This window comes from Rhinichthys klamathensis, unplaced genomic scaffold, assembly GCF_029890125.1.
Source record: "Rhinichthys klamathensis goyatoka isolate OS25496 unplaced genomic scaffold, OSU_Roscu_1.1 h1tg000127l_1, whole genome shotgun sequence".
Classification (NCBI taxonomy): Eukaryota; Metazoa; Chordata; class Actinopteri; order Cypriniformes; family Leuciscidae; genus Rhinichthys; species Rhinichthys klamathensis.
Genome location: NW_026606664.1, coordinates 2363603 through 2378508, shown reverse-complemented (window position 1 = coordinate 2378508; position 14906 = coordinate 2363603). Strand labels below are relative to the sequence as shown.

At 37.1% G+C, this 14906-nt stretch overlaps 1 protein-coding gene across 2 annotated transcripts in view; it reads right to left on the bottom strand.

Moving 5' to 3' along the window:
• Window positions 1–14906, bottom strand: part of si:ch73-63e15.2 (protein strawberry notch homolog 2) — a 49265-nt gene that overhangs the window by 17367 nt on the left and 16992 nt on the right. The window contains exon 4 of one of the 2 annotated variants that reach the window (XM_056256471.1): window positions 8948–9065. In XM_056256471.1, coding sequence (XP_056112446.1) covers window positions 8948–9065 — 118 coding nt within the window. Of the gene's footprint in view, window positions 1–485; window positions 763–8947; window positions 9066–14906 lie in introns of those variants that run through there. The other variant, XM_056256472.1, reaches the window with a different exon arrangement.

Below are 14906 nucleotides of genomic sequence, written 5' to 3'. Positions count from 1 at the left end.
TAAAGATTAGGTTATACAAATGTAATTATGCAATTAAAATAAAGAAAATCTCAAAATAAATCTATTAAAATATAATTATAATAGTAAATAATAAAAAGGTATGTTATTGAGAAAAATGCATTATATAGATACATATATTGGCAAGGCTGGAAAGCATAAATTGTTATTGTTTGTCATGCTGACAAGATGACTGCAAACAAATGCAGGCAATAAACACCCATCATTAAAAATGACAAAATGATGGCAGTTTATAGTTTACAGCCCACCGACAGATCGTAGATCTTCAGATGTTTACAAAAAAGTGATGAGGAAATAATTTTCTAATCTTTTCAAGGAAATGATTTGACGGAAGAAAGTAGAGCACTAGCCAACGTCTTTCCTCAGGCAATAAAACCTGACTTTCTCACCCCGCAACATCATATATTTCTGATAAAAGTGATCATAATGCTAACAAGGATCATACTGAAGATATTTACGTGCTCTACCTTGGGTGGAGGACGTCCCAGCTGTGCGTAAAACTTAGTCCAAAACTGCATGAGTGACATGAGTCCAGTCACTATCATTCACCTCCTGCTCCTGGAAACAACAGATCCTTTCCATGTGCTGGAGAAATAACCGGCACGCTCACAGCTGCAACATTCCCAAAGTCAGATGGGCGGAAAGAATAACAACTCTCTCGCTGGCACAACAGGTATGTTTCAAGGCTCTAGAGACCCCTGTGCCCTTCCTAGTAAAAGAGGAGTGACAGGTATGTGCATGGAGGTTTACTCATATTGATTGTGGTTTAGTTCCTCAATGCTAAAGGTGGTTGAGAGGGGAGGGGAGCTGAGCGAGGGGGAGGGGAGGGGAGGAGCTTTCAGGAAATGATGCTTTTGTTGGTAAGTGACTAGAGTTACTGGCAGTCAGGCCCTCTTTACAGTACATGGTGTAACTCAACCGCATTCGTAGTGTAAACAGTGCAGCGCTACGGTTCTCCAGAGCGCTGTGGCGGCTGCACTGGATCTGTTTAACGCTGGCAGATCATTATTTAATGATTATTATGTTTAGTGGGTCCCAGCTGAGCACATTTATTTCAGGCTGTGCCCTTTTGTGTTCATCACTTATGAATGGAAAACAAGCAGGCCGATACGTTTCGCGTCAAAGCGGACCAGTTAACAAAGTCATATTTTTAGGACTGGTTTTAAACGCACCATAGATGCTAAATGAATTCATATCCAATTGGCTGGTTTCCCAAAACGCATCAGACTGGAATTAACACCTGCTTGGGTTTCTTACGGGAAAAAAAACATCAGGCCATCTGAGCGGGCCTAATCAGTTTGGAGTCCCGCAATGGCTCGTAACAGAAATCGATGTCTTGTGGAAAGTAGCCAGTGACTGGTAGCCCCGACGACAGAACGGCGCCTTGACGGACGGGCTGGGAATTAGTATTACGGAAATATCAGTAAACATGACTCACTGATTATTAATCTTCAGTACAGTTAATATCCTTCCATTGAGGGGGAGGTATGAGAAAGATGTGCCATAATTTGACAGTATGAACTTAAGTGTTCAAACTTTACAAGAATTGTGTATGTTATAATGTTAGAGTATTAGATATTATGAACGAACTCTTTATTGTGGTTAGAACGATGCTCCAAAAGCAAAATTGAACACAAAACTCTAGAAACTTTCACATATTTAACAAATAAAAAATATATTTTGTTACAAAACTAAATGAAAAACATAATTACAATAACCCTTTGGTGCTGTTCGTGTGGTAGTCAAAAGTTTTAATAAGTTTATTGTTATGAAAAATGCACAAATACTATTTAAAATTTGTATATGAAATATATATTTTCAAAAACATGTTTTACTCTAAAAACTGTAAGAACTCTAAAATCAAAGCCATAAATCTAAACAAGCTGTGTTCCAAATTTGAGCTTGATATCTCAAAGAATGAGCTTTCAGTAAGATTTTGGGTACCAAACGTTTCCACTAGATTTTAGCGAGGAGCACACGGGTGACTATTTTTTTTCAGGACCATTTAATCTTTTCAAACCATGTTCATGCTTTATTTTTGTGCCAAAAACCTTTACCAAGTTTCGTACCATTTCGATGAAGTAAAAAAATTATTTTTTAAAATGACCGAACAGCTGGCCTGGATGCCAGCCGAACTTAGCCCCGCCCACAACATTTGAGGATGGGAAGTTTGGCCTGGACAAGTATGCCAGAACCAAAGCTGTTCGGACCAATCGAATTGTCAAGGCGGGCTTTATACGATGATTGAAAGATGATCAACCTTTAGCTATATCGCACAGCCCTATCAAATACAATGTGATTTTCGTTGATCGATATCTGGCAGCACCATTCGCGGACAGCTTTACCAGCGCATGAAATCCCCCCATATGCCAGCAAACCAATGAGAACATGAGACAGTAATGACGATACATAACAGAGTGTAGGCGCCAAAGCTGTTGCAAGGACGTTTTTTCTGTTTTGCCGACCGGATACAGCAAGAGTCTAATCGACGAGTTGGGGCGATTTTCATTACTCAATGCCAGACCCTTAATCTTTCGGATTTGGGTCTGGATTTCGAGGCTAAGTGAGTGGCAGATTTGAAGAAAATGAATAAACAAATGACTGAGAGTTACATATGTATTACTAACATTTTATTATGTAAGCTTTATGGTCCACCTCAAACAAGTAAATTTTAGGTAAATTATAGTGTTAATACTAATTCAAGGTTAATACTAATCCAGGAATGGCTTGGGTTTGCAGAGCATTCACAGCTCATATGGACCGCATGCTTCTGATAAATATTTAAATATATATATTATTTATATGTTAAAGTATATAAACAAATAATTGTATTTAATTAAATGATCAAATTAAAAATATATATAATATATAACACACACACACACATATATAACTATAATATTTTAAAAAATACATAATGTATGCTTTTTTACACAGTGACCAATGCAAGGCTGGGACGTATCTTCCTCATTGCATCTCTTTCATTTAGTGTCAATCACAAAATGAAAGAGATGCAATAAGGAAGATACCAAACAGATAAATCATCCTTCCTTGGAAGATGTATATAGGAAAAAGACTTCCAGTTAAGTCTAAGTGGTGTAGGCTAAATTAACGACTGTACATTTCCTCTAAAATCCACTTATGGCAATACGGTTTTGGCAACCTCCTCAAACATTTAAATGAATCTCTGTTCAAATGCTTTAAGTAGTTCGTGAGAAAAAAGGCTTTCAAAAGACACTTCCAGAGACGTTGACAATGATGATGATGCATGCACTACAAAACGTGCCTGTGACAGGAGTAGGCAAATGCATGTAGGTCTGTGAGCTTTGTGGTCGGCCTGTGGTTTCACATTCTCTTGTGTTGTAGTGTTCAGGTAAGTTCTCTTTTCCTTTAGTTTGTAAAACACTGTGACTTCTTACATGCCCATCAAAGCTAAAAAAAAAACAAGAGGAATGCTTCCACTCGAGAAACAGAGGCACTTTAGCTCATGGAAATGCCTCCTTTCTCCTTAAAAATAATCTTTTTAGCCAATTAGAAGCGAAATGCAATGCTGTGCAAGAAAAAACAACAACTAACAGAAATAATAATCACTATTTTGCATTTGTAATGCACCTGCATTCATGACTAAATTTCTTATTATTTATAAATGCAGGTGCATGCATGAGCGTGCCGTGTACAGAATCAGTGCACTTTGTAGTTTAGCCACAGTCTGGGTTTAGTAGCACACTTATCAACAAGCTCAGGGCAGGTGCATGACTACAGTACACGTGACAGGTGACAACCAACAGAAAGAAGAGAAGAGTTCATGCGAGATTGCTGCGTGATCATTCACATCCCCTACCTAATGTCAATGTGGTTTAAATATTAAAAAACATGGAAAAGCGTAACTTAATGCCAACAAACCCATAACTTCAAATACATAGAAACATTCTTTGTCCAGGCTAACATGCAGCCTAAAATCTTTTTAGATGTACAAATATCACAATGCTGAAGAAAAACACTACAAAACATGATGCAACATATATCCAATTTATAAAATATAGAATTTATACGTTGATAAATTAACAATAATAAATAACAAATAAATCATACTATTATTATCAATTTATATTTTATGCATTTATCATCATTTATCAGTTATATCTATAACGTATCATATATATTTATATATAAAAATTTAAATGGATAAATAATATTAATAATACAACTAATACTAGTATTAGTAGTATAATATAATAATCATAAAAATAATTAAATATTTTTGCCAGCGAGAAAATAATTTGTGTGTATGTATGTATGCATGTATATTTATGTATGTGTGGCTATATATACAGTATATATATATATATATATATATATATATATAGAGAGAGAGAGAGAGAGAGAGAGAGAGAGAGAGAGAGAGAGAGAGAGAATAAATAAATAAATAGATGGATAAACTAGTCAACCTCACACCTCAGTTGTTGGAAAACTAGAACCCATCATCACTAACCAAACCTGTGCATCTTAAATAGAGCAACAAGCTGTGGGTGGGAAGCTGGAAGATTTGTGCTGTCTTTATTTTGATTGTACTGTCGTACATCCTGTAAACAACAACTCGTGTCTAAACAAAAAGAGGAAATCCTGAGAGAGCTTCACATGATGAGGAACTACATCCTGAACAAGCTCACAGCTTTTGCAAGTTTATTTACAGATGGAGTCTGCCGAACTAGATATGCACACACAATATGGGGATATTAGGCTGTACTCCTCTGGAGGGCTCGCTGTGCTCCGCGCTCTATTATCATGACCTCATGAGGTCTATTTTCCTAATGTCAGTGTGATGGAGAGTCTTATAGCAGCAGTTGGGCACCATGACTGTGATCTCTTGAAGGATAGCATGGCACTAACCACAACAGAGGAGGTCTTACTCACCATCCACCTTTCTTGAGTCTGAGTCACCCAGACATGTTAAAATGAACTGAACTAGACCGAAACCCTGACGTTAGCCAGAGCAGACGGTTGATTTCATTTGACACTAATAAAAATGTGCTTTTTATTTTTATGACCTTAGCATCACTGATTAAACTCACAAAATCATTAAATTCGGGTATTTGGATTTATTTTCAAGATTTTTTTTAACTGTTTGTTACAATGAATCATTAAGACATTGAGAAGCTTGGAGGAGGGACAGTAAGATAAACATTAATTAAAAAAAAAAAAATGTAAAGCCATATACACAATATATATATATATATATATATATATATTAGTGATGCGCAGATCGCAGTTAACGGGGATGAATAAAGTGCTGGGTAATATGCAACGGCTTTTAGTAACATTAAGAAAATTAAATTTTGTTTTAAATAAATGTTCATTTAAAAGCAGCATTCCTCAATGTATTTTACCATTAGAAATGCACGCATCAGCTCTCTAGCATCGCCGAGTCCACTGTTGAAGGTCTTATCACGTGTAACACATAAGAATAATTGTAATTTGACCATCGGGTGCGGGTCGGGTGCGGATATCTAAATCAGAGAAAGTTATTGGTGCGGGTGGGTGGATGATTTATATTTACATAATTATTTGTTCAAAGAAATTATTCAAAAATGATTTTAAATGATTTTCAACTTGATAAAAATATGATAGTTAATTAAGTAATTATTAATTTTAAATCATTCAGTTAAGATAAAAGTTGACATATTATTTAAGTATATGAATAAAAATAGTATTGTAATTTTATATATGATTAAAATAGTCAAAAAAATAATATAATAATAACTAATAAAAATTTACAATATATATATTTTTTAGCTTTTTCATTCAGTCTGAATTCTCCACTTGAGTGTTTTTCTCTTAAAAGGATGACGATTTGCCTTAATATAGCTTTATTTTGTCTCCACCTCCCATTGAACCCATTGAGACTGAAATAGGTTCTATCTATTTAGTCGCTGAGGTAATGTTCCTGTTACAAACACTCAAGTAAACTTAGCTACGGCGAGGCGGGAACCTGAAACCACTGCTTGAGCAATTCTGTTGCAGTGTCAAAGCGCGAGGCGATTACAGCGCTGCCAGAAAACTTGTCGAGGGGTGGATCCAGATTTAATTACCATTATGTTCCACTTATAGGTGACAGGACTCAGGTCCAAATGTTATGGGAATAAGGTGTGACAACAGTGAAATTAATCATGTGCTTTTTAACAGACTTATGGTCCTGTTTGGGAGGCACCTTTTTTTTTTTTTAAATGTTTTGTTTCATAGAAATGAAAGTGGAAGAATAAAGCATGGCAGACGGGGAAAACCTGTTCAAAAACCTGTTTTATATTTAGAAAAATATTTACATGAAGAGCTCCTTTTTTGCTGAAATGGTTATTTGGGGTTAAGATTTCTCATTCTACACTCTTGCACTTTTAAAACATGGTTCTTTAGTGTGCAACGGGACGCACTTATAAGTTTATTTATTTTGTAAACTTACATGATAAATATGGTTAGTTGCATTTTATATTGCATTTATCATATATTTTTCAACTGTCCAAAAAACTATACGTTTCAAGGGGTCATGACATGAGAAATCAAATTTGCCTTGATCTTTTGACATATAATGGCTTGTTTCCACTGAGCGGTACAGTACAGTACAGTACGGTACACAATTATTTCCGTTTTGATTGTCAGAAGTTGTGAATCGTACCAAAATACAGAACTGTACCGTACAACTTTTTTGGGACCCTAGCACAGTAGTAAAGGCTGAAGCTAGACTTACTGCAGAACGTTGATTGGTTGACAGAGAATCATCACTTGCGTGTGTAACAAGGGGAATGACCACGCAAGAGGCGCCGTTTATTAATATACGGTTTATATATGACGAGAATACTTTTTGTGCGCAAAACCCCCCAAAAATAACGACTTTATTCAACTATTCGTTCACGTAGTGTAACAGCGCAGCGCTTCTGTGTTGTGTGTCACACGTAGGCTCACTATTGGCCGACGCTGGTCATGTGTGTGATGCGTGTGACGTACAACGCAGAAGCGCTGCGCTGTTACACTACGTGAACTCACTCGAGGCCCACAGAGAAGGAAATTAATAGTTGAATATAGTGATTATTTGGGTTTTTTTGCACACAAAAAGTATTCTCGTCGCTTGATAAACTTAAGGTTGAGCCACTGTAGTCACTTGGACTAACAATGTCTTTAATAACTTTTCTGGGCCGGCAAGTTTCAATCCCTTAGAAGCCTATGGAGGAGTGATCCAGCTCTCAGATTTCATCAAAAATATCTTAATTTGTGTTCCGAAGATGAACGAAAGTCTTAAGAGGGGTTGGAACAACATGAGGGCGAGTAATTACTGACAGAATTTTCATTTTTGGGTGAACTCTCCTTTAATACTGTTTTTATTTCCAAGTTCAATTTGTTGAAAAGAGTTAAATTAGGACCAGTGGAGTCCAATAATCCAAAGAACTGTATTTCAAAAATAAGTAATATTTAAATATAAATATGATTTAATCATATAGAGCCTCAATCAGAAGTTCTGGAAGTTATGTACAGTAAGGTCTGAAAAGACTCATGTGAAATCATACAGGAGAAAAGCCAGTCAGTTGAGTTTGTGGAAAACCTTTTACAGTGCTTGTATATTGTTGCCTTTCAATGCATTTGATAATTCATACTCTCGTGAACCCAATCTCGTGTCTCATCTTGTGAGATAAGTGTCTCGTCACACCCCTTGCAAATACATTTGCATATGCCTGCCTTTAGAGCAAGAATCGACGAATAGTTACACATCATCACACCATAGGCCCCGCCCACTGGCGTTCAGTCACTTAACGGCTGACGTTTGCCTACACTGGATGTGAGCGTCGTATCAAAAGCAAATAGAACTCATTATAATCACTGACGCTGTCTACACTTGATATAGTATACAGATGTGCGTTCAGTTTCTGACATACTCCACGCACTTGAGTCTGTCGACAACAGGACAAATGGAAGAGTGAATGAACGTTAGCTTTGACGCGTCCAGTTTAAAAAGCTTGTTTGTGACTTCAGAGGATCCAAGCGTCGGAAACAAGCGGAAGGTTTATTTTAACGATGTCACGGATCGCGTCGGAAGATTATATGTTTGTTCAGAGCATTTTGTTTTTTAAACGAGGCAGAGTTCGTAAAGAAACTTTTTTTGAAAAATGAAGCAAGCAGCTGGATTGGATCTGACAGCAGCTGCATCACAACTGTAAGTAAACGATTTTATAATGCATTGTCTGTAAATGACGGTTTTATATGGATAACATTTTCAAAACATTTGCTCGCATGCAATAGCGAGTGGGCGTTGATACTGTTTCCTATGCAATGATGTTGGATAATCATAACAGTGGCTGTTTACTGACGAGCCTTAAAGGAGCCGTCCCTTAAAAATGATCATTTCAGACAGAGTCAGAATAAGGATTGAAAATAATTTTAGTTTTTCCGCATATACATTAGCTTTTTTGTGCAAAAAATTATTATAAGTTAAAGTCAAGGAACATATTAAAATAAGAAAAATCCATTTCATGAAATTCATTTTCCCTTTAAAGGAAATCGACTGTTAAAAAGACAAGTTTTATTTTTTATGTGAAATAATCGTGATCTCATTTTTAACCAAAATAGATATGTTTGATTATGGCAATAATCATAATCATGATTGTTTTACAGAAGCTAAAAAACGTTATTTAGTAGCAAAAAAGAAAAGAAAAGTTTTTGCCAGTCTAATCCACTCAAACACAAAAAAGACAACAAAAAAGAAAAGATACTACAGATATTTAATTCTCAAAATAGGCACGTAACAAAATCCGCTCATAAACGAGTCTTTGTGAGATGACAAACAGAGTCTTCATCCCATCTAGATGCCATTTCATCAGTTGTGAACGCAACACAAGGAGGATCAAGCCTTTGAGATACGCCAACATCCCGAACAGCAGGGCCTTACCTGAGAGAGGTCTCCGTTCCGAGAGAGATCCAGGGTGGGGAAGTCGAAGTCGAAGTCGCTGATGCCGTTGGGAAACAAATCCGTGTGCATGTCTAATGGGCCGTTGAAAAGGTGCTGCCTGAGAAAGACAAAATAAATGTAAGAGCAGCATTAGGACATAGTTTCGTGATGGATCACGAGCAGAGTAAACAAAAAAAGGAAGGGGGAAATTCACAGTTTTTTGTGTCATGAAAACAAACAGTCACATCCTAGTGACAGCAACGTGACCGAAAACGGGATGGGACATAAAAAAAACATTTATACACATAACGAGTAATGACCTGTGCACCTTATAAACAAGTCGATATAAATGACACATTAAAAAACCTATTTAAAGAGACATAAGTAATAAGTAAATGATGACTAAATTTTCAATTTGGGTGACCTACGTGGTTAAAGTTAAGGTTAGGTTCACAAATGTGTATATGTGTATAGGCTTTAGATATCAGAGTGTTTAAGACCGTTAAAGCGTCTTTACTGACGGCCTCCCATCATGTGACATTCATTCATTATATACCTTATGAGTCATGCGCGTCATGTGACATTCACTTTCAGTTCTCTGTCTCTCACTTTTTCGGAAATCACCACATTACATATCAGGAAGCGTCATTACGAGGTGGATAATTTTGTCGCGTTGCTAGTTAGGATGATACATTTAAATTGCCATTGAGTATATGTGACTTGATCAGGGAACAGAAACCTTTGCTCTTAATTGAGTTGATGTAAGATGAATTATGACAAAACACACACACACACACGCAGTGGCATGAGACAACTTCCAACATCTGGGATTCAAAATTTCTAAATATACAGAGTGGTATGGGATTTTGAACAAATGTAAAACAGGCATGATGATGCAAAAATAAATATTGATTTAACAGGAAAAATGTATATTATTGTTATTATAAAAATTTTGTGCTGATTATACAATTACAAATAATTCAGTAATGATGCTGAAAATCATCTCAGGAATTAATTACATTAAAATATATTCAAATAGAAAACAGCTATTTTAAATAACAATATTAAGATTTTTACTGCATTTTTGATCAAATAAACGCAGCCTTGGTGAGCAGAAGAGACTTCTTTCAAAAACATTTTAAAAAATGTACCGACCCCAAACTTTGAACAGTAGTGTATGCATCATACTGAACCAAGAAAATCTGGCAAAATGTATCCAACTGAAATAGACGACAACTGCTGAGCCTGATACTAGTGTAGTTTTGTTATGTATTTTTGAATGAGAACACACCAAAAGAGTGTGTTTGGTGAATCTGAAATCAGTGAAATGGAATACTATGCAGTCCCTAATGTGTGCAGGATTTGATTGCTCATACTGACTTGGCTACATTAAACAGATGAAAAGAAATAGTTTCAGGCGAAAGTTGTTGCATTTTGATAAAAGATTCTTAGGGTGTTCACAGCATGTTTGGTTCGATAAAATGAAACCTGGTGCAATTGCTCTGTTAGTGCGGTTCATCTGAAAAAGTGTGAACGCTGCCATCCGAACCGCTGAAAAGATGTGTCTCGGTCCGCTTCCAAACTAACTCTGGTGCGGTGGTTTGACTGAAATACGAACGCTACAAGGACCAAAGGCATCTAACTAAAAACAGGACATGATGTCAGAAGATGAGACCCTAAAAAGGACAGAATGTTCAAGCATACCTGTTTATTCTCATCATATTCGCGATTTTGCCCGTCACAGTTCGGTACAGGCGTCAGAACCATGTCTCCTCACAGAAGATCTTCATTAATGTGTGTGACGGAGGGATTCCTTCCTGCTGCTGTTTTGACTCCTTTACACATCTTAAAAGCTTTCACGAGTTCTCAGCTGGTCAAAATACCATCTTTTGTAGGCTTTTTTTTTGTTTGGTCCGGACCAAACGAACCAAGTGAACCGAACTACAAGTCTGAATACACTCTTAAAAACTACTTTGGCACTACGTGACACTATAACACTATAAATTAAATATTATAATTCATTTTAAATACAAAACCAGCGAATTTGCAGTTCAGCGCATTTGTGTTCCTCAAATAAAATGGTCCATAAAATGGTCAAATAAAATGGTCCTCAGACTCAGAGGTTATATGGAAATCCCCTTCTTCTGATATTGCACCGCAAGCTTGGCACATCGATTCAGGCACATTCCATCAACACAATACAATTCACTCGGCACTAACCTCTGGAACACTGAACCCATCCCATAATGCCCCGTCTCTGTCTTGTGTAATCATATCCCTCTGAGAAAAATCACTTGTCTCTGCAGCAAACGGTGGAGGAAAATGGACTGTAAAATAATTTTCAGGATAGTAAATAAATGCTAATAAAGTATATAGTCTTTTGGTCTGATTATTTTAATGCTTTTAGACAGAGTGTGGCGGTCAGGTAAACAACATTCACCATCCAAGTCTAGACACCTTCATAGACTGACTATTCAACAACCACGTACACATTACGATATGTTGAACAGACTGTAAAACTATCCATCAATGCTTGTTATCATTGTGTTAAATTAAACATGGAACCAGAAGTATTATTTGAGACTGTAACAGTGAGATTCCTACTTGCCTGGGTGACTATCACTGATCCAATTTGAATTATTATTTATTATTACCATTATTACTATTATTTGGTAGTTTTATTATTTAGTAATAATTAATAATAATTCAAATGAATGTCAATAACAACGTTGTTATTGTTGTTATTAATATTATCATCATCAGTATCATAAATAGTTTTTATATTCATAATTATCATTATTTTTTATTTGCCATTATTATTTATTATAATTATTATAAATAATAATACCACCAATGGAAAAATAGTATTATTATTATTCATTATTTTTTATTTAATAATAATAATAATAATAATGTGAAACTAGTATTTATTAAACTATAATTATAAATTATATATATATATATATATACATACACATACAGTATCTCACGAAAGTGAGTACACCCCTCACATTTCAGCAAATATTTTAGTATATCTTCTCAATTAAACTTGGATATATGTTAGAGTAGTCAATGTGCTGCTTGTATAGACCTTATTCGCAAACACCGGAAGTAGCTAACCGCGGCCATATTGTTGACATGACATCTGTCCTGCTGCCCCTAACCGCGCGCAGATTTGAGTTGAGGGGAGCAGTAGCCTGGCTTCATCTCGTCGGTATCAAGAGAAGATAATGCTATTATTTGATGTAGGTCCACACCAATCAAGCTTAAGTAAAGATCCGTCCGTATTGCCAGCCGTAAATTATCCGGATATTTATAACTATCTCGTACAGTATCCGTAACGTATACAAACTACAATTTACCTCAACAAGGAAACATAATGAACGACACTCGTCTCATTCGTGGAGGTGGAAAACCAAGTTCTTTGTGACATGCAAGATTTGTTGTATTAAAATGTAAATACAAAAGAAAAGGCATGAGTCGGTTGTTTTTGTCAATTTTAAGTTTTCATTTAAAATGTTTGCGATTTTAATATAAGTACGTTACATGGTTACATATTTGACCACTTGCTTGAGCAACTTAATATATAGAAGTAATGCATGGAATAATTGGCTTACGTTGTTGAAATAGTGAGTATGTGTTAAAATAAAAATAGTGAGCACCGGGGTGTTTGTGGTACAGCCGCGGATCAGTGACGCACTGCAAACGCAGCATATAAAGTATTGCGCGTCCTGCTTCTGTACTGTATACGCACCGCACACGCATTGCACACGGATTATTTGTGAAACCTGTGGTAAAATGATGGGAACAGACTTTTCTGTTGGGAGTTGGCTGAAACTTTAGCCTATTTATCCTAGCCTCTCCTGCGCTGGCTCAACTCTCTCTCCTTCCCTTCAAGTTTTCTGACAGTCGGTAACTTATCGCATAAAAACTAACTCCGGGGTTCTTATTGCTGTTGTTAGAACAGCCGTGTATTACACAACACACCATCACGCTGTTTAAAAAAAAAAATACAGTGATAATACCATGGATAATGCCGACGCTGCCTCGCTTGTCAATTGACAGACTGACAGTTGCCGTGGTTTCTATGTCAACAATATGGCCGCCGCAAACATTGATGACGCAGATCGAATAACATCTATAGCAGTATATATTTACTGTCCTCTTAAAATAACTCAACATTCAGCCATTATTGTCAAAATAGCTGGCAACAAAAGTAAGTACACCCTAAGTGATAATAGCTGTACGTCGTTTAACCATGCAAAGCCACATGTCCTATTCATCATGTTCATGTTTTTGTATGCTTGACAGGAACATACAAATTTGTGTATCTTGTATTAGAGCAGTTAAAATTTGTGCTTTGAGTACAATTCTCTCATACTGACCACTTCAACACGGCACCTCATGGCAAAGAACTCTCTAAGGATTTGAGAATTAGAATTGTTGCTCTCCACAAAGATGGCCTAGGCTATAAGAAGATTGGTAACACCCTGAAAATGAGTTACGGTACAGGCCAGGGTCATACAGAGGTTTTCCAAGACGGGTTCCACTCGGAACAGGCCTCGCAAGAGTCATTTAAAGAAGAAGAGTCCTCGTGCTGTGCGTCAGGTGCAGAAGCTGGCTTCAAAAAACAGACGCATGAGTTCTGCCAGCATTGCTTTAGAGGTTGCAGTGCTCAGACCATTTCTCAGGTTTGCATGGCCGTCGTCTCCCACAAGGAAGCCTCTTCTGAAGCTGGCTCAAAAGAAAGCCTGCAAACAGTTTACTGAAAGCAACCTGTCCAAGAGCATGAATTTCTGGAACCATGTCCTGTGGTCTGATGAGACTAAGATAAACTTGTTTGGCTCAGATGGTGGTACTGGGGAGCTTCATTGAGGGAAACATGGACTCCAACATGCACTGTGACATTCTGAAGCAGAACATGATGCGCTCCCTTCAGAAACTGGGCCGAACAGCATGATAACAACCCCAAACACACCGCCAAGATGACAACTGCCTTGCTGAGGAAGCTGAAGCTGAAGGTGATGGAGACCTGAACCCTATTGAGCACCTGTGGGGCGTCCTCAAGCAGAAGGTGGAGAAGGACTGTGTGTCTAACATCCAGCAGCTCCGTGATGTCATTATGGAGTGGAAGAGGATCCCAGCAACAACCTGTGCAGCTCTGGTGAATCCCATGCCGAGGAGGATTAAGGCAGTGCTAGATAACAATGGTGCTCACACAAAATATTGACACTTTGGACACAGTTTTGACATGTTCACTTAGGGTGTACTCACTTTTGTTGCCAGCTATTTTGACAATAATGGCTGTATGTTGAGTTATTTTCAGAGGACAGTAAATCTATTCTGCTATACAAGCAGCACATTGACTATACTAACATATATCCAAGTTTCATTTCTATAGTATTGTCCCTTGAGAAGATATACTAAAATGTTTGCTGAAATGTGAGGGGTGTACTCACTTTTGTGAGATACTGTATATACACTCACCTAAAGGATTATTAGGAACACCTGTTCAATTTCTCATTAATGCAATTATCTAATCAACCAATCACATGGCAGTTGCTTCAATGCATTTAGGGGTGTGGTCCTGGTCAAGACAATCTCCTGAACTCCAAACTGAATGTCAGAATGGGAAAGAAAGGTGATTTAAGCAATTTTGAGCGTGGCATGGTTGTTGGTGCCAGACGGGCCGGTCTGAGTATTTCACAATCTGCTCAGTTACTGGGATTTTCACGCACAACCATTTCTAGGGGTTACAAAGAATGGTGTGAAAAGGGAAAAACATCCAGTATGCGGCAGTCCTGTGGAAGAAAATGCCTTGTTAATGCTAGAGGTCAGAGGAGAATGGGCCGACTGATTCAAGCTGATAGAAGAGCAACTTTGACTGAAATAACCACTCGTTACAACCGAGGTATGCAGAAAAGCATTTGTGAACCCACAACACGCACAACCTTGAGGC